Source organism: Berghia stephanieae, chromosome 12 (genome assembly GCF_034508935.2).
Source record: "Berghia stephanieae isolate SIO BIC M18660-M18661 chromosome 12, UCSD_Bste_1.3, whole genome shotgun sequence".
In the NCBI taxonomy this organism is placed as follows: domain Eukaryota; kingdom Metazoa; phylum Mollusca; class Gastropoda; order Nudibranchia; family Aeolidiidae; genus Berghia; species Berghia stephanieae.
This window is the reverse complement of record NC_088371.1, coordinates 19,219,998-19,247,590: the sequence shown is the minus strand read 5'-3', so window position 1 is coordinate 19,247,590 and position 27,593 is coordinate 19,219,998. Positions and strand designations below refer to the sequence as shown.

Genomic DNA, 27,593 nt, shown 5'->3' with positions numbered 1-27,593 from the left:
TACCCAGACGGCCACAAAAAAGGGATTAGATTGGATTCTGCTTCTGGTAGGGTCTTGCCCCTGACAATAAGGCCAATAAGAAGACAATAAGGCCCAGAACACCAAAACAACCAATATTTGTCGCATTAAATTATATTTTATTTACTTTCACAAAGTAAAAAAAATAAACAAACGAAGAGAAATAATTTATTTTTTACACATTTTTATTTCCAAATTTAGAACAAAATAATTAAATCAATAATATTATGTTTAAAATTGCATGAATAACATTGACAATGAGACTGTGTTACATTGTTCCATTGATAGGGATATTTGATGAGAGGACGATGATGAGGATGATATAATAATAAATAACTAGTTTCACATTTTTGAATTGCTTGTTCCATTTATCAAATTTACATAACAAGTACAGTCGTTACAAATCAACCCTAACATCATCAGAATAAATAAATCTTCACCCACTCGCACATTCATCATACAAAATCATTCGTTCATTCATCTCGCACTTCTTTTTTTTTTTTTTTTGTTTGTTTGTTGCTTTAGGTCTCTTCCAACACAATTGAGGTTATATGAGAGACCGCTGAAACAAAAAAACAAGCAATCTAACAAAAATAGTACAAATGTCAATCAAAAGCATAACCTAAAGATATCATAAGCTAAATTATAAATAACCAAGAACAAACAGGCAGAGGATTTACAGGAAAAAAAATATCCCCTGTCAAAAATACAATCACAAACCAAAGAAGCAGGATAGGCTAGTAAAGAGAAGAAGAAACGACATCACTATCGGATCGCACACCCATGCGAACATCATAGGTATACGATTCAAGGGTGATGCTCCCATCCAACCACCCGCTTTCTCGCACTTCATTCAGGAAAATTTACACATGATCCAAATAGCAAATTCGTGATATTAATTACACATAGTTTAAATCATGTTATACACACACACAAATCACTTTGGTGCCGTCAGGGCGACGATACACAAGCCAAGCAACTCCACAGAGGTTATGTTGCTTTTTTGTTTTTAAGGGTTTTACAGCGCTTGTAACTCTTTTAGGTCACTTTAGCGCCAGCAAAAAGGCAGATAAAGAAAGAAAATGGGATAATTTTAAAAAATTAGGATTTACACAAAAGGGTAAGACAAGAGCATACAGTACTTAGTTCGAATCACCTAAAAGTCTCATCCAGATTTTAAGTGCAGGATCCCTCAAAAGTTTACAAATCATGATATTCACCAGTTCAAATAATAGAGAAATGTTACAAGGAAAAAAATATCATCTCCCAAAACAATAACTATGCATTTGACTGTTTCCCTCCCAGCTAGGACTCCGGCCAGAGCCAGGACAAAACCAAGTAATCTCATTCCGAGACAAAGACAGAAAGCATGTTGGAACACAGGTATAAGGGGATAGAAGACACAGTATGTATCTCCCTGCCCGCTATGGGAGGTCAGGATCCCCACCCAGACAACTGTAGATTCATAGAGCAGTACTTAGTTCAAGATCACCTAAAAGTCTCATCCAGCCTCAAGCGCAGGATCCCTCTAATGGAGTACACTAAAATGTTTACAAATCATTCCAAAACAAAGATAGAAAGCAAGTTGGAAAACAGATGATAAAAGAGAATAGAGGACACCGCAAAAAAAAAAAAAAACATGGGAGGTCAAACCGCCTACAAAGTGTTACAATATATATCAACAATTAATTCATCTCACCACATACATTTCATTCAGAAACAAAATAATGTGATCCCATTAACAAATTTGTGATAATTATTACACATAATATTGGCCTCCGACTTAAAATCATGTTGTACACACAAACATATTTTGGTGCCATTAGGTTGATGATAATAATATGATATGCCAGTGATAACTAGTACAGTTCCAGGTTAATAGTTAAACCATCCTTTATGAATTCAATTGATGAAACTCATTCATACCTGGATAAAATTGAAATATAACTAGGTTTTATTTGGCGCAAGAGACACTGATTTAGATTACTGTTAGTTTCATTCATCTTAAACCTAAGTATGATGAAAGACGAGAATGTGAGTAAACAGCCTTTTCCAAGGACTCACTATGCGCCGCTCAGAGTGGAATAACTCGGGACCTTTGGATCTGAAGAAGAACACATTACAAAGGCGTCTCCACAACTGACCAAGCTCGGTAAAACTAAATTGAATTAACAAAAAAAAGGAGTTTTCAATTACAAGGCAGTGCCAGATAAAGAAAATGATGGGATGATCAAAATAATAAATCTGCTCCATTGTGCGCCCAGTACATTTAAGAATTTCACAGAAAATTGTTGTTGTTGTTGTTTGTTGCTTTAGGTCTCTTCCAACACAATTGAGGTTATATGAGAGACCGCTGAAACAAAAAAACAAGCAATCTAACAAAAATAGTACAAATGTAAATCAAAATCATAACCTAAAGATATCATAAGCTAAATTATAAATAACCAAGAACAAACAGGCAGAAGATTTACAGAAAAAAAAATATCCCCTGTCAAAAATACAATCACAAACCAAAGAAGCAGGATAGGCTAGTAAAGAGAAGAAGAAACGACATCACTATCGGACCGTACACCCATGCGAACATCATAGGTATATGATTCAAGGGTGATGCTCCCATCCAACCACCCGCAATTTCACAGAAAAGGCACACTCGATGTTTTTCTACACACACACAAATCCTTACTCTTCATGTATACTTGTAAATATATATTTTAAAAAGCAGAAGATAAACGAATGGTTCACAGCCAACCCCATCTTTTTGATAATACACATGATATACATTATTTTTATATCCATTACATTTCAATACAATTCATACTTAATTTTACATCACCCGGTATGAAAATACAAAAATTGCAGCAGTTAATCGAGTAAGACTGAGGTAATCCGTCATTCATGAAGGTAGGGATACAACAGTTTCAAAACATAACTAACAAAAGAACACTTTTTTGATGACTTTTTTTTTTCCCTTCTTCTTACATATTTACAGCATGAAATGGAATTGTTTCGAATACATACATATTTTAGATACACAGTCACAGTCTCGTGAATACATTTGACATACCAGCAATACAGAAATCATAAATACATTTGACATACCAGCAATACAGAAATCATAAATACATTTGACATACAACCAATATCAAAAGTTATCAATCTTATTCCATTTACAAACACATCACACCATACAAACAATACACATTCATGGGGAGTGCCTAATGCCCATTTATGCTGAGTACAGCGCTATCAAAGTTATATTTATTATTATCATTATATACTTGTGTTTCCAGGGGTTTAACAGCAACACAAAACTTTAAAAAAAATATATAGTATCTATATAGCACAAGATCCATCAAATGTGCTCACAGCGCTTTACACAGGGTCTCTGGCCAACAGCAACACTTAACATATAGGACGAGACATGACCCATGTCTTTTACAACCGAGTATGGTGAGAGAATGTAAGTAAAGAGCCTTTTCCAAGGACTCCACTATGAGCAGGATTCTATCCTGGACCTTCCAGTCCAAAGGCATGTGTTGCACCATGGGACAACATAGCCGCACTATAATGTAATTTCAGCGCCAGTTAAAAGGAAGATGATATAGAGGAAAAGTTGTAGATCTAAAATTAAAAGCACCAAAGAAAAAGAAAGGCAAAGAGGACTGACTGATTCCAATTGGGAACAGAGGATTCCATGAACAATCCACCTATGTTCTGATTCTGACATGACCTAAAGACCCATCTAGGCACGAGCAAAGATTCCCATTACAAAAGATACAATCAAATGTTTACATCGTACAAAACATTGAAAACGTTTAACAATAATGGTACATAACAAGAGAGATGATTTACAAGGGGAAAAAAAATATCTCTCAAAAAAAAAAAAAAAAAAAAAAGATAAAATACATTTGTCTCCCTCACTCACAGCTTAGGATCCCTGCTGGGAAGGAGCATGGTGGGGGTGGGGCTAACAATCTCAATCCAGGACCAAGATTGAAAGCAAAATGGAAAGAAAAAACAGATAAAGGGGATAGAGGACATGGCAAATGACCTTCTTGCCAGCCACAGGAAGTCAGAAGATTCCACCCTTATTATTATTAGAATTACATTCAGGATTCTTCTATTTCAACCCATTGTCAGAGAGGAAAGAAAAAAAATTTGTTGCATATTTCAATATTTGAGATTCATCAATTCCAGCTTTGTCAACGCCCGAAAGGCAGACAGTAGAGTAAAATGGTTAAACGAAAAACACATCATCTGGATTTTGCAGAGAAATTTGTCAATATCAAGTAATGTATCCCCGTTCAAGTTTACAACTGAAATTTTCAAGAGATTTGAAGACGATAACAAGACTGAATGGTACAATTTTTAAACCATGTATCAATAATCGGTTATGTGCAAAGTCCATAAATACGTCTTTTAAATAAACACCATTTGTACCTGCGGCTTCTTCGGAAAAAAAAAAAATACAAAGTTGGAGTGAATGGGAAATTTCCCTGTCCTTAAAAACATTCAGAAAAGCCGAAAGCTTCCATTACATCCCAGCAATCCAAGTATGTATACACTTTATAATTTCTACCAGCCAGTCTCTTTCTATCCAAAGCATGCCGGGCTGCAAAATCTTTATTCCTCATTCAGAGTAGACAGTTTTACATTTAGCTCCTTGAGCCTCAAACAAGATGATTTACAAAAACCAACTTACTCGTATTCGCACCTACAAGGTTGCAATTAAGGTTGAAGTATGTTTCAACACACATCACCTTATTCAAAAAAATCGATTTACGATAGGACCTTTGGAGTCATAGCGTCCTGGATCATCATATTAAAAAAACAAAAAACAAAACAACCTTATTGTCTCTATTGGGATCTAAATCCAAAACACTCCCTCCAAATTAAAGTTGCTTATCATCAGATTGTGAGTACATCTTTACACCTTAATGCTGAAACACTGTACACCCAAAACTTTATGCTTTAGCAAGACAAACTGGAAGTTATTGAAAATGTCATCAAAAAATAAAATGGCAGATTGGCTTTGAGGCCGAGACCCAGATGGAAATGGTAAGATGGCTATTATGTCAGTTTGTAATCATTTGCCAAGTCAGAGTTAGTGGAAGGAAAACTACTAACATGCCATACACACAGTATGTTCATTTGGTTTTGGGGAGTGGGTTGCACTTTCTATACTAGGTCAATTTAGTCTGGACAGTCTTCAAACTTCAACATACAGATAGGTTCATCAGGAATACTCATCTTTTATTTTACACCACTATGTCGATGAATCTCAGACACCTGTATAGATTCAAGTCTTGGAAATACTTGTAATTTGCAAACAGCAAAATCTGTATTTCCTTTTCAAAAACTAACGCAAGTTGGGATGTTTATTTACTGAAGAAGCAAGGGATCCACAAGCTTTAGAAAATGGTGCGACTAAGTCAAGAGCGATGTTTATAACCAACAAAGACTGAATATTAAATCCATCCTGTTTTCCTTAAATTTGTTTTCTAAACCGGGAATTTGTTGGCTGGTATGGACGGCAGGTCTGCTTTTGCTTCTTGTATTATTTATCACCCATCATTTGTATAAGACTAAAATAACCGTTTAACATGGTGATAAAATCAAGATTACATTGCACATCACAAAGTCATGATTGGCAGGCTAAAACAACCTTGACAGAAGTCACACAAGAAGATCTGGGAGGATCACTTAATAAATGCTATGTTTTGTTGTTCAATCAAAAATGCCACCAGCTTTTCAAGGTGCTAAACCTGGGGTTAACTATAACTAACCACACTTGAGATATCCATGAGCTAGGTTAATAAAAGTGAATAAATAAAGTTCTCTCTTGCACAATCACATTGGCAATCCAAATACGAGAGAATTGTGTGAAAGCCATATTGTGTAACAGTCATGAATTAAGTAATAGCACTTGGTCCGTTTTATATATCTACACAAATAAGTCAGTTCATCCAGGGTGCGCTACCATAACACAGTCATGATATAGTTGGGGAGAGATATGTGCACCAATCACTTAATCAATAAGTGGGAGGGGGAGGGGGAGGAGGAGGGGGTGGAGGTGGTTGGTTGGAGGCAGGGAGGGGAGGGAGAGGGGGTTTCCTGGCCTCATTGGCACGGTGCTGGGCCATGAGCTGGTGAAAGCGCTGATGGTGGGGTGGGATGGAGTTATCCTCTAGCAATGAATTCATTGGTGGCAAAGAGGATGACGATGATGCTGATGAAGCGGGAGGTTTTCTGGATGAGGACGACTGCTTGTGCAATCGATGGTGGTGGTGAGACGAGGATGACTGAATCGCTTCAGGCGTGGGGGTAATGGGAGGAGGGATGGTCTGAGAGTTGTCATCTTCATCATCAAAAATGTTACTGGGCATTGTGGAAGAGAAGGCATCCGTTATGCTGAATCCACTGTTCTGGTGATGCAAGGTTGAAGGAGCCCTATGGGTAGACATGGACTGAGAGTCAAATTCCATACGAGACGCCTTTGATGGTCTATCCTCGTGGAAATCTCCAGCCCTCTTTGATGATTTTCCTTCGTGTCGTGATGAAGACTGCTTGTGCTTCTTGCTTTTGTGGTGATGGTGGTGCTTGCGATGATGGTGACCGCTATGATGGTGTGAACGATGACCACCACTAACCCCGCTGCCTTGGTCAATGCCGTCCCCACTCCCGTTCATCTCCCCCTCTCTCTTTGGGATGGTCAACCGCATCTTCAGACTTCCATCAGACCTCCTATCACTGCTTCCTGTACTGCTCGGACTATCAAACACCTCGCCGTCTTCTACAGGCGTGTTAGATCTGCTAGCACTGGCAGACATCTCTTCCTCTTTCATCATTTCCAATTTGGGTGGTTTGATCTTAATCCTCAGGCCAGAATCAGCATATTTCACTGCATGCTGTTGTTGTTTATCTCCAGATTGACCAGAGGTTCCAGGAACACTCCCAGCAGCCAGTGAGGACTCTTTCTTAACCTTCAGTTTGAGGCGTGGATTGGTTGGGCTATCCTGGGGAACACTGAATGAAGCGGCTAGATCTGGAGTGGACACATTTGAGTTGTTGTTAGGAGAGTCCACAGACAAGCTGTTCACATCCAAGCTGCTACAATTTTCCTCTGAGGCTGCTGTGTGGATACCAGAATCATCCGTATTCAGACTGTCATTCTGGCTCGAAGTTGATTGGCTATTGGGTCTCATTTTGGCATTGAAACGTTCCCTGTAAGACGACAAGGATAATTTAGACGCCTGAGCCGCAGCAGCCTGTGAGAGTGCTGACCGTTGTGACAAAGACTGAGAGCTGTTGGAATCTGAAGGCGAAGCTAAAAAGTCAGTCGTGTCCATGGGTACTGGCTGCTGAGATCCAGGGTATGGCTCAGGAGGTGTAGCTGGATTCGGTGGCGCAACTGACTGTTGTGGCAGTGGTGGTTGAGACAGTTCAGCTGAATGAGTAGTGGCCAAGTTTGGATTGTCTAAGACTGACGAGGGCTGGGAGGCTGCCTGTTGTGGTTGCTGTACCTGATGCTGACCATGGAGACGGTTTGACTCTTCCGCGGTGTACTGGGGCTGGGATCGCCTGCTGTTGCTGCTGCCACTAGTACTAATACTGTCCTGTGTGGCAGTTTCTGATCTACGGGGATGATCTGGTCTAGAAGGGTACTGTTGAAGGCTAGATGATGACGATGATGATGTGTTTGAAGGTGCAGCATGGCTACCAGACGGTGGACGAACTGAAGTGGATGAGGCAGGTGGTGGTTGCTGTGGTCTACTCCCACTACCTTGAACAGGTGGTTGAGGTTTATGATAATTACCACTACTGGCCCTTGATGAAGAGGCTAATGAATGAGATCTAGGATGATGAGGTGGCTGCTGCTGCTGTTGATGGTGATGTGGACGATTGCTACTGGCACCAGGTCCGGCTGATGATGAACGATTTGATGACACACCTGGGGCGAGTTGTTGCTGCTGCCGGCTACTGTCTCTATGATGCTGGGAATGATGAGAGGAGGAGGATGAAGATGATGGCACAGGCGGGTGAGAGGAGATTGTCGCTGAGCTGGTCACCGTGGATGAGCCTCCATCACTGTGTGGTATAGATGAGGATGATGATGATGACGTAGTTGATGGCAAATTGTCTGTGGTGGTGCTTGACTGGGAGGTAGGAGGTTGAGATTGATGCTTGTTGGAGGGATCACGATTTTGGGAGGGGGGATGATGACTTCCAGTAGGAACAGTTGGTCTGTGTGGGTGTCCTGGTTGAGATCGACTGTTGGCACGGGCTGGCTGTGAACATAACGAAAGGATATGCATAAAATCAAATGATAAAATAATTATAATAATCTTAAAGTGTTTTGTAACAATCTGCCGCGACTTTCTCACTTTGTGTCTTCACTCTGTTTTGTGGGTTTTTCTCTCTTTATTTTCAAAGAATCAATTTGATGGCAACAGGAATTATAAATGTGTGTATTGATTCGATATTTTCTCACCTTAATGGTTTATTCAAGTAAGATCTGGTGTTCGGACAAAGTCAAAGTAAGATCAAATTTTGCAAGGATTACAGTTTCTGGGTCTTGCTTCTTTTCTTAAAATTCCTTTTTTCTCTCATATTTTCAACTCAGTACTGCTGATTACTGGTTCCTTTTTTCATGACTGGCAAGTGAGTTTCAAGCAGTTCGCTTTACACACATGATGCATCTAGGTAAACTGGCAGTGAAGCACATGTGTCATTACAGGGCAGTATTATAGACGACACTTACCCCTCTAGCTAAGTTGGTCATCCAGGAAGGCAGCAACTGACAGGCTTTGATTAAATTAAGAAACTCTTCCGACACAGCTGTGGGGGAAAACCAAAAGAAAATAGGAATTAGTGACAAATAAACTATCACCATAATTTATGTCCAATAGTTAAGAAGAGTTAAGAGTGATCTAAATGGCCAAAGAACCCACAGGTTTTATCACAAATGTACTAAATTTGGGATTCAAAACTAAAAACAACAGAAAAAGATTTGCCCACCTTTTGTCAACAAAAACTGATTTTCTATTTATCTTTTAGTTTCAGGATCATTTGTCTATATTCAAATCAGAACTATAATAATAATCATCATCATAAATGACACTTGTTGAGCGCTTTCTGGGAGCCAAACATCTCAAAGCGTTTACAAATAATGAATTGCGCAATGAACACGGTAACCAAAATTGAACATTGAAACAAAATACATATTGCTTAAATAAAAGTATACAAACATTAGAGTATGCATGGTGTAAAATGAACTGAGAAAAACAATGTCCGACAACTACCCCAGTTTTAAAGTAAGACAAAAGACCATCCATTTTTCTTACCTTCAATCTCCTTAAAATCTGTACTCGAGTCATACACCTGGTACCAGTTCTTACTAGCATCCTTCATTGGCATGAACTGGTGGGGAGAAAGAAGAGAAAAAAAAAGAATATAAATTATAATCAAATCTCATAACGATGAACGCAAGATCACACAACCATAAAACAAGGAATGCCTAAAAGATATTTTACAAGACAATGGAAATTCTATTAACTTTACAGCCAACAAAATTAGTAATTATGGTAAGATCATGTACCCAGAAAGCAAAGAGTTGCTAAATTAAGGAATATTTCCGACAAATTTTGAAGTAGTCATCGATCTTGCTATAATATTTCATTTAACAAATATCATGCACTGGTACAATGTAGTTACCTTGACAGAATGGGCCTTTGAGGCAATGTTGAGGCAGACGGTGGCAATGGTCTCTGGTTTGTACTTTAGGTTCAGCATTGTCAACTGGGAACTGGGAAATACAAACATATTTTACAAATCAGGGAGTGAAGACACGGGGAAAGAATTAACAACTAGAACACAATTGGCAGAGCAGAGAAGGATTAACACAGAATTTATTAACGACATACAATGAAGACGAAATCAAAAAAAAAAAATTGTAAAATATGTTTGGACTTTGTTCGAATTAAACGATAAGCAAAAATCAAAGGATGTAAAATAATCTATTTACCTCACTGTGGCCAAGTTGTATGCATATTGACTTATATCTTTGATATTTTCAGCTGAAATGGAAACCAAATTATCCAGTAAATATAAGTTCACGAACCATAAGAAAAAAACAAGAACAGAAAGAAGAAAAAAAAAAAAAACAAATCTTAAAAGCTAAATAAAAGACCAACAAAGCACTAATAATTGATGCCATGTTTTAGAAAAAAAAGTCAAGAAAAAAAACTCTATATTAATAATTACAATCAAAGGCAGACTTAACTTACAGTACAGTAGGTATCCCAAACTGCTGCTCTTAACAGGTGAATGTTTCTTCACAAATCATCAAAAATGAGGTCTCTCCGAACAGTCTCTCATTCTCTTGAATTTAATTCATATTGGTGAAAAACTATTAAAACCAGCAGCCTTTGAAGATTATATTATCCCAAATTGGACCTGCTCGCTTGTTTCAACGCAAAGTGCCATCCATGTAAACAAAGCCTGTTTTGTTTTGTTTTCTTCCCCATTACAAGATATATGCCTTTTCACATTTTCTGTCTTGAACTTAAGTTAATGATGAAAAATTTATAGCATTACAACTAGCAGCCTTTAAAGATTACAATATCAAAAATTGGGCCTGCTTGCTTTATTCAGTGCAAAGCGCCATCTCTGTAAACAAAGCCTATATTTTTCTTTCCCTAACCAAGATTAATTGTTCTTCCCAAATCATTTAAAACCCATAACTTTTTAAAATATATACTCTATTTTCCTAAATAAAGTGATATTTTCCATGGTTTTGGAAGCCACATGTTTGGCAGTGTAATTTAATTTTTTCTATTTGTATAGCGAAATTTTAGTTCGGGATACCTACTTAGAGAGAACTCATTCTTAAATTGATTAAATCCATTATCTTTCTCAAAGACTGAATTATCAATGTTGATTGTGTCAGGAAAAAAAAAGTTTAAATGACACGTTTTTTTCTCTTATGGAAACAAATCAAATCTAGGTCTTTACAGATAACACTTTAGAGAACAGTTATTAGTAAATAAATTCAACAGTTATTAGTAAATAAACATGCTATTCTAACAAATAAAGTAGGAATGGGTGAGCATAAGTTGGCGCAACAGAATTAAATATATAAATTATGACTGTACAACTGCATCACAAAAATTGATGAAGTAACAACTGTTCGATAACTCAATTTTTGAGATAAATAAAAGCAAAATAATGTAGACCAAGGGTGTTGGAAGATTGGAAGAGGAAGTTTGTTAAAGACATATAATGAGTGACCCATTGCCTCTGAACACATTACATCAGGATGAAATAATTGAAACAAAAAAAAAAAAAAGATGTTCAAAACCAAAATACTACTTAATTTTTAGACTTCAGAAGATAACGAAATTACAAGCATTCTACCCATTAAAAATAATGTATTTAATTCAAATGTCAAATAATTACTCCGGCATCAGGCTCACCCTGACATAATACTGTGTGGAGACGATTGGTCACATATAGTAATTAGTCATTTCGTTACAAGACCCGTTGCAAATGGATCAATGCAATATTGTTAAGACGACATTTTCTGTTAGTATCTGTAACACAGTATGGGATCAGAAGACAAATGGATAGCGAACGCGAAGAAGAAGAAGAGATAAGACAAATGGATCAAATTGTTAATGGTAGCTTTCAACTGATTTTTAAAAAGAAGCAAGTGAGAGGGAGGAACAGGGGTTGGGTTTGTAAAAGATTTTACATATTTAAGGTATGTGACACTACTCTCTTCCAGATCTTATATATGAATCTATCAAGACATGATGATAAGAATGTACACATTTAAAAAATAAAAATATTTTTTTGCCCATATAAATCAGATTATAACCTATAAGAGATTGTCTGCTTGTTCAATTATCCAAAATATCCAAATTCAATAGGAATTTACATCTATCATTGACAACATCTGATAACTTATGCTGCTTGTATCTATTCTCTAGTGTCACAAAAACATAGGTCACTAGATTGATTGATATTGACTGGTGTAGATTTTTTACAAATGGCAGTAGTTTTCCTGTAGAGCAATCAGGGCCACTAAAGCCAGTGTTGTCAGTGACTAACAACTGTAACATGGAAACTGACAGGGACATTTGCTTGCTAACTTCTGAATAGGTTACTGGTTTAATAATGAATGATCACTTATTAAGCAATCAATTCCTTGGTGATAGAGGGACAAAAATAAATAAAATATCTGTTGTATAGAGAGTATAGACAAAAAATTAGACTAGAGAGAGAGAAAACCTTATCATGCTTAAGACTCGCAAATGTCCATGTGATACAAAAATACATAGGTCACTTGAATGAAATTCAATGATGATAACTCGTCAGTTCAACGGTATTGGATTGTCCACCAATTGAACTCATAGTTATACATAAATGTGAGGCTGGCTGAGAAAACCCGGGAAGATGCGGCAAGCTTCAATTCGAGATATGAGCCACCAAAATCAAAGATAATCTGAATTTTTTTGTGAATGCTTCTTAAAACATTTAAAAATCAATTAATGATTGTAATAAAGCTTGAAAATAAAAGCAAATATGTTTTTTATTTTTATTTTGTAAGACAAAATGCAGTATCTGTTGATGACAATCGTGCTTTTTCAATGAGAAATAAAAGCAAAAAGTTTAACTCCCTTGAGACTGAGGTTTTCTTTCCTCTACAAGAATTGGTTTGGGTTTTTTTTAAAGGGTTTTTAAAAACCGAGTTAATCATAAAGTTGTTATATCTTAATGAAATATGAGTTATTAATTTGAAATTTACTATTATATATAACATAAACTGCTTCATCCGATCTGTTAGTTTTAATTTTGATTTATTGAAAAAGTGTATATTTTGGTTTTCTGCAAAAATTCTGGGAAAATGACTTGTATTGATTAAAATGGAAATTATACTTCTAAAAACTGTTTTTAGTCATAAAATCTAAGAGAAAACACCTAATACAAAAATGCCAAAAGTAACTAATAAAATATCATTCTTGAGCATAATCCACTTTTGAGTGGCATATTTTGAAGCATTTTAGATCAGAATATGGATAAAGATCAATTCTTTGCTCTAAATCGGTATCAAATTGAAACCAGTAATCGAGTACCGATTACCATTCAACGGTAAAATATTTAACTAGTGTTGAAGATGAGTCACACATGCACTTAAAAAACGAAAATAATTTTCACGGTGTGATCCCGATATATATATACGGGATGAATCCTAAGAGATTTTTTCTATTTTCAGTCCTTCCCATAGCAATAAATTTTATTCAGAAAAAAATTCATAACTTGGATTCTAGTATAATAGACATAGAAAGAAAATTTAAAGTGGTAAATAATGAAGATGTGGTCCTCAATTTATGAAATTTGCGCATCTTCCCGGGTTTTCTCAGCCAGCCTCACAAATATTATAAAGCGAAATGAAAACGCTGTATAGATTAAATTGATTAAACACATATGTTGATATGCAGTGCAGTCCAAAAGAAGTTAACAAGTAAAATTACCAACTGTTGGTGGCCCCACCTACCCTCCCAGTTGCTAAATGTCTGAAAACCTGAACAGTTTAAGGGGAAATTCAATATTGTCCACATTGAACAACCAACGTCATAAAAGTACTTAGATTTTCATTTTCAGTGAGATAAATTGGAAAACGAATTGTGCAGGGAGTTAGCAATCCTCTGCGGTGAGTTTAATGAGTTTAAGAAAATATATTCAAGTTAAATTCTTAACGGAATGCACTGCAATCTAGTGAGTTATTTTTGCTGCTTTCTTTTAAAATTCATGCATACAAATAACACATTTAAACTACCTATATACACATCATCGGCAATGTGCCGAGCTGAAATCATATACTCTTCCATTGACTCGTCAGCACCGTCAGTGGATCCGTTGTGATTCTTAACCTCCAAATGATATCCACCATTCAGAGTATGTTCCAAATAATCAATTATTTTCCTGGTTTTACATACAGACTCGTTTTCCCCAGTTCCATTTGTAATGTCAAGTCTATTACTACTAGTTCCATTACAATCGCGATTTTCACTCGTGCCATCGCCATCGTTTTCTCTCTCAAGAGATCCATTTTCGATATTATTGGTGCTGTTGTCCGCAGGTGCCAATTTAACGGGCAGGTAGAGGGGTGGTCGGTTGGCAGCTAGAAAAGGGTATCAAGACAAAGCAAATAAAACAAGAAAAAAAAGGTGGTGTGAGAAAATAACATCGGGCACGACCAGCAGCATGGGTGTATCTTATCCCTGAAAATTTGCAAGATGCAATACAATATAAGACGCTGATGCAGCAAAGTATAACCAAAAAGAATTTTTTGAAAATGAAAGGTTACAAGAGAGCAAGCAAGCACACAAACTCAGTGGTGATAATGTAGCAAATTCCAGTGTAGCAAAGGCCTTATATATATTCTAGGGGTAATTTACCCTTCATACAAAACTTTCTATGTAAAAGAATGTTTATCACAGAGACTAAAATTCAAATCTCCAAAGACTGGTACATTAAACCAAATTTAGCGCTCTTCAAAGGGAAAGAAAATATCTCCCCTTTTTATTTTGTTTTAATACATCACCACTAAGCTATAACTACAATAAAAACCCTAAAAACAGGAGACCAATACATTTGTAAAAGAAAGACCAACTACTGTAGATGAAAATAAAAAAACTTTCCTGCTGTCTAGCAATGGGGCATTACAATTCTCACAATAAGAAGTTTTGTAGTTTTTCCGAAGCCTGTCTGCCTTACCGCAATTTTCAAAATTTGAAATAATAGTCTGTTCAAAAAAGATTTCTTCACTTGCTTGGCAACCATTTGAACCCCAATTAATTCAGTAAAATCGAATGCCAAGAGTGGTGACTTGAAGTTAACAATTCAATCTTAATCCCCATTTAAGCACAAAGTGTCATAAAATCATGATAAATGTCACGGCATCAGACAGGTCCATAGGTCATGAATATTAGAATTTTAAAAATCTATGCTTGGTCAACTGAATTCAGGGTTCAAAATACACTACAATAATACACCGAAACCAATTCGTATTTATATAGAAGTATATAAGAGTATATATGCAAGAGGTGTAAAGAGTATATATGCAAAAGGTGTAAAGAGTACAAATACAAGCGGTGTAGAGATATAGAGGTTTCACGTCTACAGAGGTATATAATGAATGCTGAATATAAATAATGAAAAGGGAGGGGAACAAAGGACTATTGATTTGAGCTCTTCCTTTCAGGATTAATACATTACACTTTTGACAGATACAGTGAGTAATCTGTAATTATTTATTTTTACAGCCAATCCTTCAAAAAGTGAAAAAATAGTTTGAGTTTCCAATTGCATATTTATCGGAGTCAAAATAAAAAGTGAAGATCAAAAAAAAAAAATTTTGGTTAAATTTTTAAAAACCCAAAAAAAAGTTACAATTTGAAAATATCAAATTCAGAAAAAATAAAGAAATTTTCTCTGCCACCCGTTCATGTCTTTTAGAAAATACATCAGGGCTGCCATCTCTTTGAGGAATGAACGTAGGAATGGTAAAAAAATGAAGATGTAATTGATTAAGTTCTTTTAAGTGTTTGTGTGAGTGAAAAAAATTTGGAGAGAGAAATTTTTTATTAAAGAGACCCCCCTCCCCCCCAGAAAAAAGGGAGAAAATGAAAACAAAAACAGCTGTTACTAAAATGTTGATCCAATGTAAAAACAGTTCAGTGTAGTGATTTTGATTCTCATGCCAAACAGTGTACAAATTGAATAATCATGAGGTGAATTAAAGTTTATTTTAGTCAGCTGGCAGCCCTGAACATTGCTTTAGATAAGGAAAGTTTGAAACCACCCGTGAAAAAAATTTCAGGAAAAGGATAAAACAAATCCTGTGTATGACAGAAAGGCAAAAGACACAATCACTTCTACTAAGCGTGCAAAAGCAAACAGGCAAGAAAAGCAAAACTGAATGGAAAAAAAGAAAGAAAATGAATTTTAAAAAGAGAACCAAGTGATTACTCACCTCCCAGCAAACCGCTCATCCGGATGACAAATTTGTGTGGGTGAGTGATCTGTAGCTGGAAACCTGCATACCCAGTCACAAAAAAAAAAAATATATAAATTAGTTATGTTGTAACAAGGAAAGTCCAAACTGATTGTATTCAGTACACAACAGTGAAAGTCACAAACAGAAGAGACAAATTCACAGATGTCCCACCTTCTCCATCAATCAGAAAAAGAAGACAATGTTAAATGAAATTTATCAATTTTCTTTGCTTGAGTGGGTGCAAATGGCACTTCCAACAATAGTCTGTCATACGAACACTGAACATTCAGGTTTTTATATGAACACTTGAATATTCAGGTTTTTATGTTGTCAATGAATATCTTGAACATGAAGGGTGACATCAAATTCTGTTTGCAACTTCCATTGTTTGTGTACTTTATTTTTTACAAAGCTCTCACTCCCACTTTCCTGCAACTTTAGTATCTATTAAATTTTTTTTTTTTTTGAGACTACAGAACTTAATTTCAAAGTTACCTATGTTATAAAAGTAACACACTGGCCCTTTTTTATATTTTCTGCCTACAACTGACTTTAAAATGCTCCAAATAATTTATCAAAAGCAGGTTGTTTAAAGAGAAATTAGTCCGAAAACCTGAACTAAGTTTCAATCTTATTAATTTAATTTCAAATTGATTCTTCTAAATGAGACCAATCATAATTTCTGAATTATATTAAAAAGCTTTGAATCAAAAATGCAATTCTAAAATCTCCGGAAAATCAGATATCTACTGCCAAAAAATTTTAAAAGCATTTCTTGTCAGTGTGGCTTGGGGGTCTCCAAGAAGATAAAGGGCCAGTGGGAGGAGTTGTAGGTGAGAGCTATATCACCTACCGATGACTGCGTAGATTTCGGTCTCACACTCCAGAACAGTCTTGCGCATCTCTTCATAGGCCTGTTGATAAGATACACATCTTTCTCATCAATACAACTGTCTTACAATGCATTGACGGCCAAAGATATTTCAGAGCTCCATTGTAAAAATAAGCTCTCAATATCTTTCTTTTACAACACGTTTGGAAAAGGCAAATACCCCAGGGTTTTGACAAAAGTTAAAACAAAAAAAAAAAAAAAACAAATAAAATATCCATTTAAGAAACACAACACACACCAATGACAAGACGAACGTGTATTATAACTCAAAAACCCCATCAAGTGTAGCCTTTCTAATCATGTTGTAAAGACCAGTAATCAAAAAGACTCATAATTTAACAATAACAACAGATGAGGCATTTTAACATGGATGCATTTATTCCAAAAAGGGTTAAACGCTCTATAAAAATCAACAACTTTAAGACAAAAAACACAAGCCTTCTATTTCTAACTCATTCAACTTTGAAGGAGCAGTGTCAATTTATAGTGCTGAACAACATTGTTAACCAAAATAAGACGATGCACTCGCAATTATAAACAACAAGTATTCAAAAAGACCAGTAAATATCACTGCTCAATTGTACTCAGATGATAAACAAAGGCAATAAAAGGCAGGCTTGATATAAAACCAAGTATACAAAGTGAGCACAAAAATTCAGAGCTCAATTGTGTGTTGATGATGAATGATAAAACATACTAATAAAATATCCAAAGAGTTGTTTCTTGTTCATGACACAGAGAATTTCAATACAGAACTTAGCAAATAGAACAAATTCCCTTTTACCTCCCATGAGGAGAGGAGGGTCTCTCATGAATCATAACTAGATTCATGGTGGTTCAATCCAATTCTAATTGGTATAGACAATTTAAATCCTAAGCAGAGGCGGGCTGTGAAATTGATTGAAACTGACTAGTGTTGCATCGGGGTATTTCCATAGACATCCACTGTTGAGACAATGTTGAGACAGTGCTGATAAGTGAGCAATAAGGATCACATCTTGCTAACAAAAAAAAAACAAAAAAACTCTCGGGTGCATGGAAAATCGAACAAATCGAGCAAATTTTGTTCGATTTTCAATGGTGGTGAGTTAATGGAATGCTCTAAGAGGGCCTCATGTTGTCTGTACAATGCCTTATCTACAAGGTAACATCAAGTGCCATTATTCTTGTAGAATCATTACCCAGTGTAAATTGCATAACATCAACAACACAATTTTGAAAAAATTAAGAAGCAAGAAAGAGAAGAAAGAAACAGAAAAATGAAAGACAAACAAACACATTGATGCCAAAAATAGACCCCCACCTCCCTGTTGTGAAAAAAAATAATTTAAACTTTAATTCAAAACAATACACCAAAGACAGAAATGAAAGTTTTTGTCCTAGTTTGTTCCATTCAAATTGTGCGCTTCTAAAAAGGCCAAATTATATGGGAAAAGGGGGTTCCTATTCAGCATAGAACTATTATCAAATAAATAATGATGGGCCATATAGCCTACTGAAAGTGGTGAATATATCTTTTTTTTAAATTTGTTTTTCTTTTAAAATTAAAATTGACCTTTCACAGCTACAAAAAATTTCCACTTCCTTCAAAGACATTATGAAGTCAATTTTTGCGGAAATCACCCCCCAACAAAAAAGAACAAAAAATTCTAATTTCTACTCACCACCGACGTAACATCACAACTATTCTGACATAATGTTTCTATTTTCTCCCTCCACTCGCAGTCCATCTCATAAGTCAGCTTATCTCGCTTGTCAAGAAATTCACCATTCTTGTTGTTGCGAAGAATCTCCACTGTATAGCGAATTAAATGTTCCAACTTTCTGGCACTTTCTTCTACTTTCCCAGCAGCAAATACAAAGCCAATAGCCACGTGCTGTTTTTGAGATGGGAAAATTGCACTCGGTTAAAGATTACATGAACAGACTAAAAATGATTAATGAGGAAATGGGGTGGGGGGAAGATAAGAGGAGTAATTTTAACAATGATTGAAGTAAGATTATTAATAGTAATGTGATTTGAACACGAATAAAGCACTTTAAAAGTTGATTTATATTACTTTTTATTTTAAATTGTATTCCATGTTCAGCGCATAAATTTAATTTAATCTGGACATTTTTCATAAAATAATTCTTCAGCAGAAATAAAGCTAAATTTTTCATTACAAGAAAGTACTGTGCTACAATCGTTAATCCGTCAAAGAGCAGGAAATAATAATCAATTTGACTTACTATTCTGGGGAAAAACTTGATAGTCCGGAACATGTAGAATCTGTGCATGAAGATCACACTTGTGTTGATGGCTAATTGAGTCCTGTGGCCATAGAAGAACAACAGTATGTTACTAAATTATAGCTATGAAACGATAGCCATATTATTATTAAAAATATTATGCCTTAGTCTTTGACTTGTTGCATTATAACAATTTGAATCTTATCTCGGACCAGTTTGAAATTTTGTGTACCCTAAACATATAAAGATCAGTGAGTGCTTGCAAAGCTATCAAAATAGCAATGGTGTTACCATATCACAAATAAATAATAATGTGAAATTGAATGTAAGCTTCAATTTAATTACAAAAAAAAAACAGATCAAATGAACGTTTCGGCTTTCCCCTTTATCAACAAAACAGGATGAATGAGATAATGTGGTGGTGGCGTAGTTAAGATTGGATTTGGATGATTTATGTGTCATTTCTTCAGACGTTTTTACCCTACCGTTTGGTGTTGTATATGGTTAAATAAAAGTCAATTCGGTACCCCTTTTGATTGTGGATTAAAAAGGGTATAATCTAGATTTGGATAATGCAATATTCAAAATTATTGTTCGGGCAAGTAATTTAACATCTTAACCTTTTATTAAGATTGAATTCAGGCCAAAGTTCTATCCCTCATGCACTAATGTCATCCCTGGAAAATCCTGACTATTCAAACGGAAACTATGAAGTATAATTCTAACCTTAAGCCATTGTGCATTTTGATGATCTATATTTACTGCCTCAAACAAGCAACAAACAATAATTCTACAGGGACGACCTTTGCTAAATTTTTAAAAAGCAAAAAGCATATATGAAAATATTTCGTGCAAAGCTTTCTCTTCGTCAAACGGTTTCACCCTTAAAGCATAGAAAAGGATCCACATCTATCTGGCTTTTCCCATAATTTTTCCTTAAAAGAATGCTTTAATCTTTTTTAAAAAATCAATTGACAAATACAGATGAGACTCGGAAAATTTCAAAAATCTGTGGACACCCAGCTCTAGTTGGAAACCTTTAATTATAAAAAGAAAAACCCACCAACCTTTAATTTATCCTTAACCCTTGCATTACTGGATATAAAATTTGGTAAACTCTTACCATCATACCCATCAAGAATCAACGGTTTTCACATATTCTTTCTTGGGTTTAACGCACAGAAATGGTGCTTAAAGACTGTCGCAAACAACTTTGCAAACTTATTAATTTGGAGGATTTTGGTCCCCCAAGAAGCAAACTCCCTCCCACCGTTTTAGCAACTATTGGACAGTTGGATCATCAGATTTCGTTGGCAGATTTGATATTTTACATAAAACGTGTTGTAACCGATTTCAGTAACATTTGTGTTTCACATCAGATAACATAAAAATAAGTCATTGTCTGTTGAGTGCAATTGTAAAAATTTCCTTAAATTCTTCTTAGATATTGCAACTTACAGGCCACTCTTTTGTCCAATAGCCTGCATCAACATTGCTTGCTTCTGACGGAAAACAAGTTCCTGCGCATGGCTGATTCCAATCTTGATGGTTGGAGTCCTGCGTAGTCTCTCTTCCTTGAAGAGCCAATTGAACTGATGTCCATAACTGCATTCCTCTATTTTCACTTCCATTTTCAATCTCTATCTGGATGATCATACATAGATATGAACATAATGAACATTAACAAGAAAAAAAGTGAATACAATAGCCTAGGTATAAAAATGTTTGCAGAAAAAATATAGACAAAGGGACTTTTAACGTTTCTCCAAACCGACATTTTTTTATGCCACAGGTAATAATAGATCAAAGAAGATGGCATGGAACGGCGAAGGCTAATTTTTCAAAATTATGAAACCATTGATATTTACCGAACTTAAGTGAAGAAAAAAAAATCCAAAAGTAAAAGTAAAAGAATCCATTTATTATTCCCATTATAATCTCATTCATTTATTATCCATCTCCTCTGAGCCTGCACTAACCCACAAAGATGTCAAAGTTCACCCATTCCCAAATTAATCTTTAAAAAAATATTCATAAAAACCCCAAGAAATGTATTTGCAATGCTCAAAGGTTAACCAACAGTTATTAACAAAGTATTGTCTTGTTTTTATGACTAATTTTCCAAGAATAGAAACTTGTCTGGAACTGGGGCCAATTCAAATTCAAGGAAAATGAAACCCCGACAAGCCCATCAAAATCAATTACCTGATTCTTCCTCGTCACAATCTAGCCAATAGAGCATTAAGGTGTAATGCAATACTAAATTTGTGTCTTAAAGAATGTGAGAAAAGGTGAGATATCTGACAAACATAATAATCGCTTCCCTCACTCCCAAGAGGAGCGTGACCATAATCAACAATGACCATCGCAGGGCATGGTCAAAGGATAAATGGGTTCGATAACAGACATGCTATCTAAATGCAAATGTCAAATAACATGTATAATGTTTGGGAATACTATTTGTTCTGTAAAAACAAAACAGTAAACATCTCACACTTAATAATAATCTAAATTTCCATCTTGATTCATAAGACGTAAGAATTTCCAGTCACATTCAACATGGAGGCAATTGGAAAGGATTAGCGCCGGGGTGAATACTCGCTTCAAGGGGATTGGTCCAAAATATTTTTTTCAAGTATTTTAAATTATGTTTAAAAATCACTTAAATACGTAAAAAATATTTTAGATTAATATTTAGATAAAAAGAAAATATTATATAATTATTTTGATAGGATCATTTTTTAAAAGTGTGATAACTTGTTATTTAAATGAATATTCAGCAGAAACGATTTGAAATTTATTGTCGACTACGTTTTTCTCGCGATATTATCGACAGGGTTATAGTTGACTTGTTGAGTCAAAGTCAAGAAGCTTATAATATGTTCATATTATAAGCTTCTTGGTCAAAGTCTAGAAAATGTATGAAACCAAAACGTGTTTACGTCTCTGAAAGTCCATACGTTATATTCAAATCGTGCCATAAGCTTAAATGCATATATCACTTTGAGCAGTTACAGGACTCTGGCTCTTTTCGATGTGATATCAAATACACCATCCTCGTGAATATATTTTGCGCATAATGTGAGGGGACGTAGAGGAAATCCTTTCAAAATAAAAAAGCAAAAAAAAAAAAAAAAAAAAAAAAAAAAAAAAAATAATAATAATAATAATAATAATAATAATAATAATAATAATAATAATAATAATAATAATAATAATAATAATAATAATAATAATAATAATTGAATTTAAAAAAGCATTTGAAATTTTCAATATAAAAATTAAGATTAAGTGAGTGATAAAAGGAGTTTTTTTGGTTTTTTTAAATGAATGTCGTGAGTAATATTGAACTAATTTAGTGCACCTCCAAAAATGCGCAATGGTCCGTGAACATGAGCAACTCTCAACACATAAAATAAGTTAAATGTTGACCCATCTGAACAGCAAGAAAAATAAATTCACGTTACTCGGCTTAATTAATTATTTTACCCAGCCATTTACTTTTATGGGTGGCTCTCAATATCAATCATATCATAAATGATCGAGATGACGCATAATTGTGTGTTGGTACGTTATATCCGGTTGGCGGATGTTGTGAACATTTTGTCTAAACGTACATAATCATTTCTTGAATTAATATCAAGAGGGAAAAAATACAAATTATAAAGGAAATCAGGCCCCTAGATTTCATCCTATGATTCAACAACAAGATGCTCAAATTGAAAATAATATAGTATGTTTGCTCTCACACGTTCATCATTTTGATTTGATTGAACAACTACAGAATATAAAAGACAATCGTGGAATACAAGGGACATAATCAATGCAAATATTCACGTAATGGTGAATTAAGCATGGATTGTCTCTCTTACAACAATTATGCGTTCTCTTCTCTGCATGGCATAATAATATTATTATCAGACTTGCCATCCAACCTCATACACATTTGAAATTATTTAATTTTACCCAATCTATTTCATATTCATTTTAAAAAGTCATATTTTCAACATTGATTATTATTATTATTATTATTATTATTATTATTATTATTATTATTATTATCATCATCATCATCATCATCATCATCATCATCATCATCATCATCAGGTTAATGGGTATTTTTTTTTAAATACAAAGATGACATAACAGAATATACACATGACTAAGTACGACGAGAAGTTAAAAAATAACGAGAGAAAAAAATCCTTAAATAAATAAATAAATAAGACCAACATATACTACAGAAATAACGGGGGTGGGGGGGGGGGGGCCTTAAATAAATAAATAAATAAGACCAACATATACTACACAAATTAAATCACGAGAGAGAAAAAATCCTTAAATAAATAAATAAATAGGCTAAATAATACCAACATATACATATATAAATTTTGTTAAACTCACGTTAAATGCAGAATCTAAATCAGAAGTATCGGTATAAATCGGTATAAGACGCACATCCTGACCAGGAGAACAGATAAACAAAATCCAAGAGAAATTATTGTCTTAAAACACAAAAATTGTTCAACAGAATCCACAAAGTAGATAACACCAACGAAGTTGACGAGGAGTGAGTGCAATGAAATCACCGTGAAGACGCTCGAATGAAAAATGACACACAATTCTGATGCCGACATATAATCTACCTACATTTACCCATCGGGACTTTTGAGTGTCCCAGAGGTCTAAAATCTGATTGGATAAAGACGTGGAGTGCTACTATTTCATTGGCTACTGACAATCGGACGTCTGGAAAGTACAAAGAAGGCAACTACAAGGTGGTCTCAGGCCCTGGGGCTGTGCACGTGTGCATATTGTTTTACAATGACAAGGTGGTCTGGTTGTCTCTGGATGGCGATAATCCCCAACACCTGAAGAAGATTATCATCACTAATCCATATATAAGCCATTTCTATGGATTCCCCATGTTCAATGCGCTATCTAACGATTCATTTATTCTCCCATCAGAACCAATGTATTATTGCATAAGTCCCCATTCGGTGTGATCACTGTACCCCAGCACTCTTACAATATCAATGCCCCTAGCTAGGTACACGAGTAGTGTGGGGTACTGCGTGTTAGCTAAACATTGCTTGAAATATGATTTGATTGAACACTGACAATGTGTGGGGAAAGTCGTCCGTCTGGTGAGCACAATGAGGTTTAAGTGGCGCCGGTGACAATAGTTGCCTCGGGGTTGTTACAATTGCAAGGTGGTCTGCAAGCCGAAGGCATAGATAGATAACTACGGGAGGTGACTACGTCTGAGCGTTATTAAATTGAAAATTGAAATTGAGCTGTTATATAGCGCAATATCCACTCAAAGTGCTCAAAGCGCTTTATATGGGGATCCCTGGCCAACAGCAACATTTAATATCAAATTAGGACGGGATACGACGCCTGTTAGGCGATGCTACAATTCTTTCGGACAGAGACAACGCTGTTAACAGCCAGGTACTCATGTCACACCTGAGTACGGTATTAGGACTCGTCTAGTAATAAAGTCAAATAATGGTGAGCGTAATCAGTGAGATGATGGGTGAACATTTATATAGTGTAATTTCCACGGATGCTTCATTTATTCTCCCGGCTGACACTGCGGAATCCAATTTCCATTTCTTACTACTGCACTACGTCCCCGTCCCCCCAACCTTCCCCTTCTTCAGCATTTTCCTCGTACATAAAGTAGCATGTCTTACACAATCCATCATATATCTTTATTCACTCATGAGTTAAGTGGGGTACGTAATATGTGTAATGGACAAAACACCAGGACCAGTTTAGTCACTCATCTGGCCATTGACCTCGCCCAAGCTCGTTTGTCAAAACTAATAAATATTTATTTAATACATTATAGGTGTCGTGACTCGCCCTGTATGTTTAACGTGTTACTGTCGGTTAGGGACCCCCTGTAAAGCGCTTTCAGCACGTTTATTGGATATTGCGCTATATAAATGCTTTAGTTATATTTTTAAAAACCGCTCTGTTAGACGGAGTGTTGAGCAGGATCAGAGCTCGGATGGTTAGGTGACATTGGTAAAAAGGGGGCGGCGAGGGGATTACCACAATTTCACAGACAGGGCGGAGATAGATAGAAAGGTGGCGTCGATCATCTATGGATTATAATATATATGATGCTGATTGGGGAAAGCTGTCTGGCGGGTACATCGAAAAAAAGGGGAGACAGTGGGCAGCGGCGCCGACGATGGTTGGAAGGGGGGGGGGGGGACGACTACCACAATGTTATGTGGCGTCGATCATCGAACGTAATACTGTCTCGTCTGATTACTACGTTGCTGAACTTCATAATAATCTCTATAGATGTCGCTGCTACGTTGACAAATGGCGCTGAGTGCGATTAGCGACTGGCGACAATGATCAATTATTATCCTTGAACCAGGGTATTTTCCTTGAGCAAAAAATTTCCCATTCGACTCAAGTGTGAATGAGTACCTAACTATAGAGAGAGCCTTGGAACAAAAAGGGCGCCTAAGATAATAATAATGATAATGATAATAATAAAAATAATAATAATAATAATAATAATAATAATAATAATAATAATAATAATAATAATAATAATAATAATAATAATATAAGCGGTGTCAGGGGTCCAAACCCTCCCACTATTTTGCGTTATCTTTTTGAGATTTTCATTACACACACACACGCACAACAATGAGCTCACAATGAATTGATCATCAGAATGCCAATATGTGCACTTCGCACTTAAAACCAACAATTATATTCTTTTATCACCAATATTATTATTATCATTTTTCTTCTTATAATTATTTATTATTAGGATGTATTATTATCATCATCATAACTTGTTATTTAGGTTAGTGGCGACGTGTACATATATACAGGTCTGACATCCGAACCCACTTATGGGTCTAGTCTAACATTGTTGTAATGGACAATATTTTGTGTCATATGTTTTTAAAGATTTCCATTACAACAATGAGCCCCTAAGGAAATTGGTTATCAGACCTTCAAATAAGTGCACGTCGGTTAGTGGGTATTTAAATAAAGTACATACAAAGATAACATAAAAGAATATAAAGTTGAACACATACGACGAGAACTTTAAAAAATAATTAGTTAATCAGTACGGTGAGAGAATGTGAGTAAAGTGCCTTTTACAAGGACTCAACTATGCGCCGAGCGAGGCTCGAACCCAGGATCTTCCGATCCGAAAGCGAGTGTCATACCACAAGGCCACATATCCGCAATACATTGATTGATAAAGAAAGACAAGATAAAACAGTATGCAGTTAGTAAGCAACACAAAGTAGATAGAAACATAATAAATATATTAATGAATTTAGAAATGTCTGTGATTGGGTTATTATTATTATTATTATTATTATTATTATTATTTTTTTTTTTTTTTGCTTTAAAATACATCGTAAGTCTGAGTATTCTTAAAGTATCAATAATACAAAATGATGTTTTTGTTTATTTGTTTTTCCTTAATTTTCTTCCATGTTTCTGTGTGTTTTCTCCCTTTTTAATATTTTTATCTCAATTTTATCTTCTGCAATGCGTAGTGTCCAATATAATATTGTATTTTATTTTGTTTTGAGGGCATTTAAAGAACATCTGGCCATTCTAAAGCACTACAACTTATATCATACGATAAATAAATATATCAATATAACTATCAAATTAGACACATATATAAATGAAATAAATGAAAAAAACTCACATGAAAGGAAACATCTGAAGACCAACATCCAGAAAAGGAGAATTGACATCGAAAAAACACATCAAAGATGGGTGAATTGTCTAAAAAATTTGGGTTTTCTTTTTCTCCAATGATCACAAAGTCAAAATCTGAAAATCTCATCGAAGTTGAAGCTCAAGTTGAATTACCAACGAGGAATGGATTAAGATTACAAGATATCTGATGTTGATATCTGCTTGATGACCTTTGACACTCTTGCATATCTAAAATATGATTGGATAATAGGCTAAGTGTGCGAGAGGATGCTTTCATTTCATTGGCTACTGTCAGTGTCGCGTCTCGAAAAACATAAGTAAATGGTCATGCTCTCGGGTTGATGCACCTGTGTAATCTGTGGGTTGATGTGGGTGAAATTTGGGAGTGATAGTGGTGGTGGTGGTGGTGGAAACAATGGGTGCTAAGTAAGTGGGGGAGGAGGGGGGGGGGGGGGGGTGTCACAAGTTGTGGACAGTCTGTGACATGGGGTGGGTATTTGTTGGGGGTTGTGGACAGAATGGGAGGTGGGGGGGGGGGGGAGGTAGGGGTAAAATTAGAGTATACATTTGGACAAAAAAAATATTACAACTACAACGACATCAGCAACAACAACCCCCCCCCCCCCCCAAAAAAAAAAAAAAAAAAAAAAAAACCCAATCAAA

At 35.4% G+C, this 27,593-nt stretch overlaps 1 protein-coding gene across 9 annotated transcripts; it reads right to left on the bottom strand.

Annotated features, from left to right (window-relative positions):
• Positions 1-185: 185 nt before the first annotated feature.
• LOC144958161 (uncharacterized) lies at positions 186-26,997 on the bottom strand. Of its 9 annotated transcripts, none has more exons than XM_078889923.1 (12): positions 26,917-26,997; positions 20,664-20,849; positions 19,206-19,287; positions 18,638-18,850; positions 16,935-16,995; positions 16,058-16,120; positions 13,859-14,203; positions 10,043-10,094; positions 9,733-9,823; positions 9,363-9,438; positions 8,780-8,856; positions 186-8,306 (listed from the first exon to the last, which is right to left on the bottom strand). In XM_078889923.1, the coding sequence occupies exons 2-12, from the start codon at positions 20,834-20,836 to the stop codon at positions 6,051-6,053; spliced, it is 3,489 nt and encodes a 1,162-aa protein (XP_078746049.1). In that variant the 5' UTR covers positions 20,837-20,849; positions 26,917-26,997; the 3' UTR covers positions 186-6,050. The 9 variants fall into 9 exon arrangements, with proteins under 9 accessions (XP_078746049.1, XP_078746048.1, XP_078746046.1 ...); XM_078889922.1 differs by lacking the exon at positions 26,917-26,997 and adding an exon at positions 23,610-23,911; XM_078889920.1 differs by lacking the exon at positions 26,917-26,997 and adding an exon at positions 21,700-21,782.
• Positions 26,998-27,593: the final 596 nt, after the last annotated feature.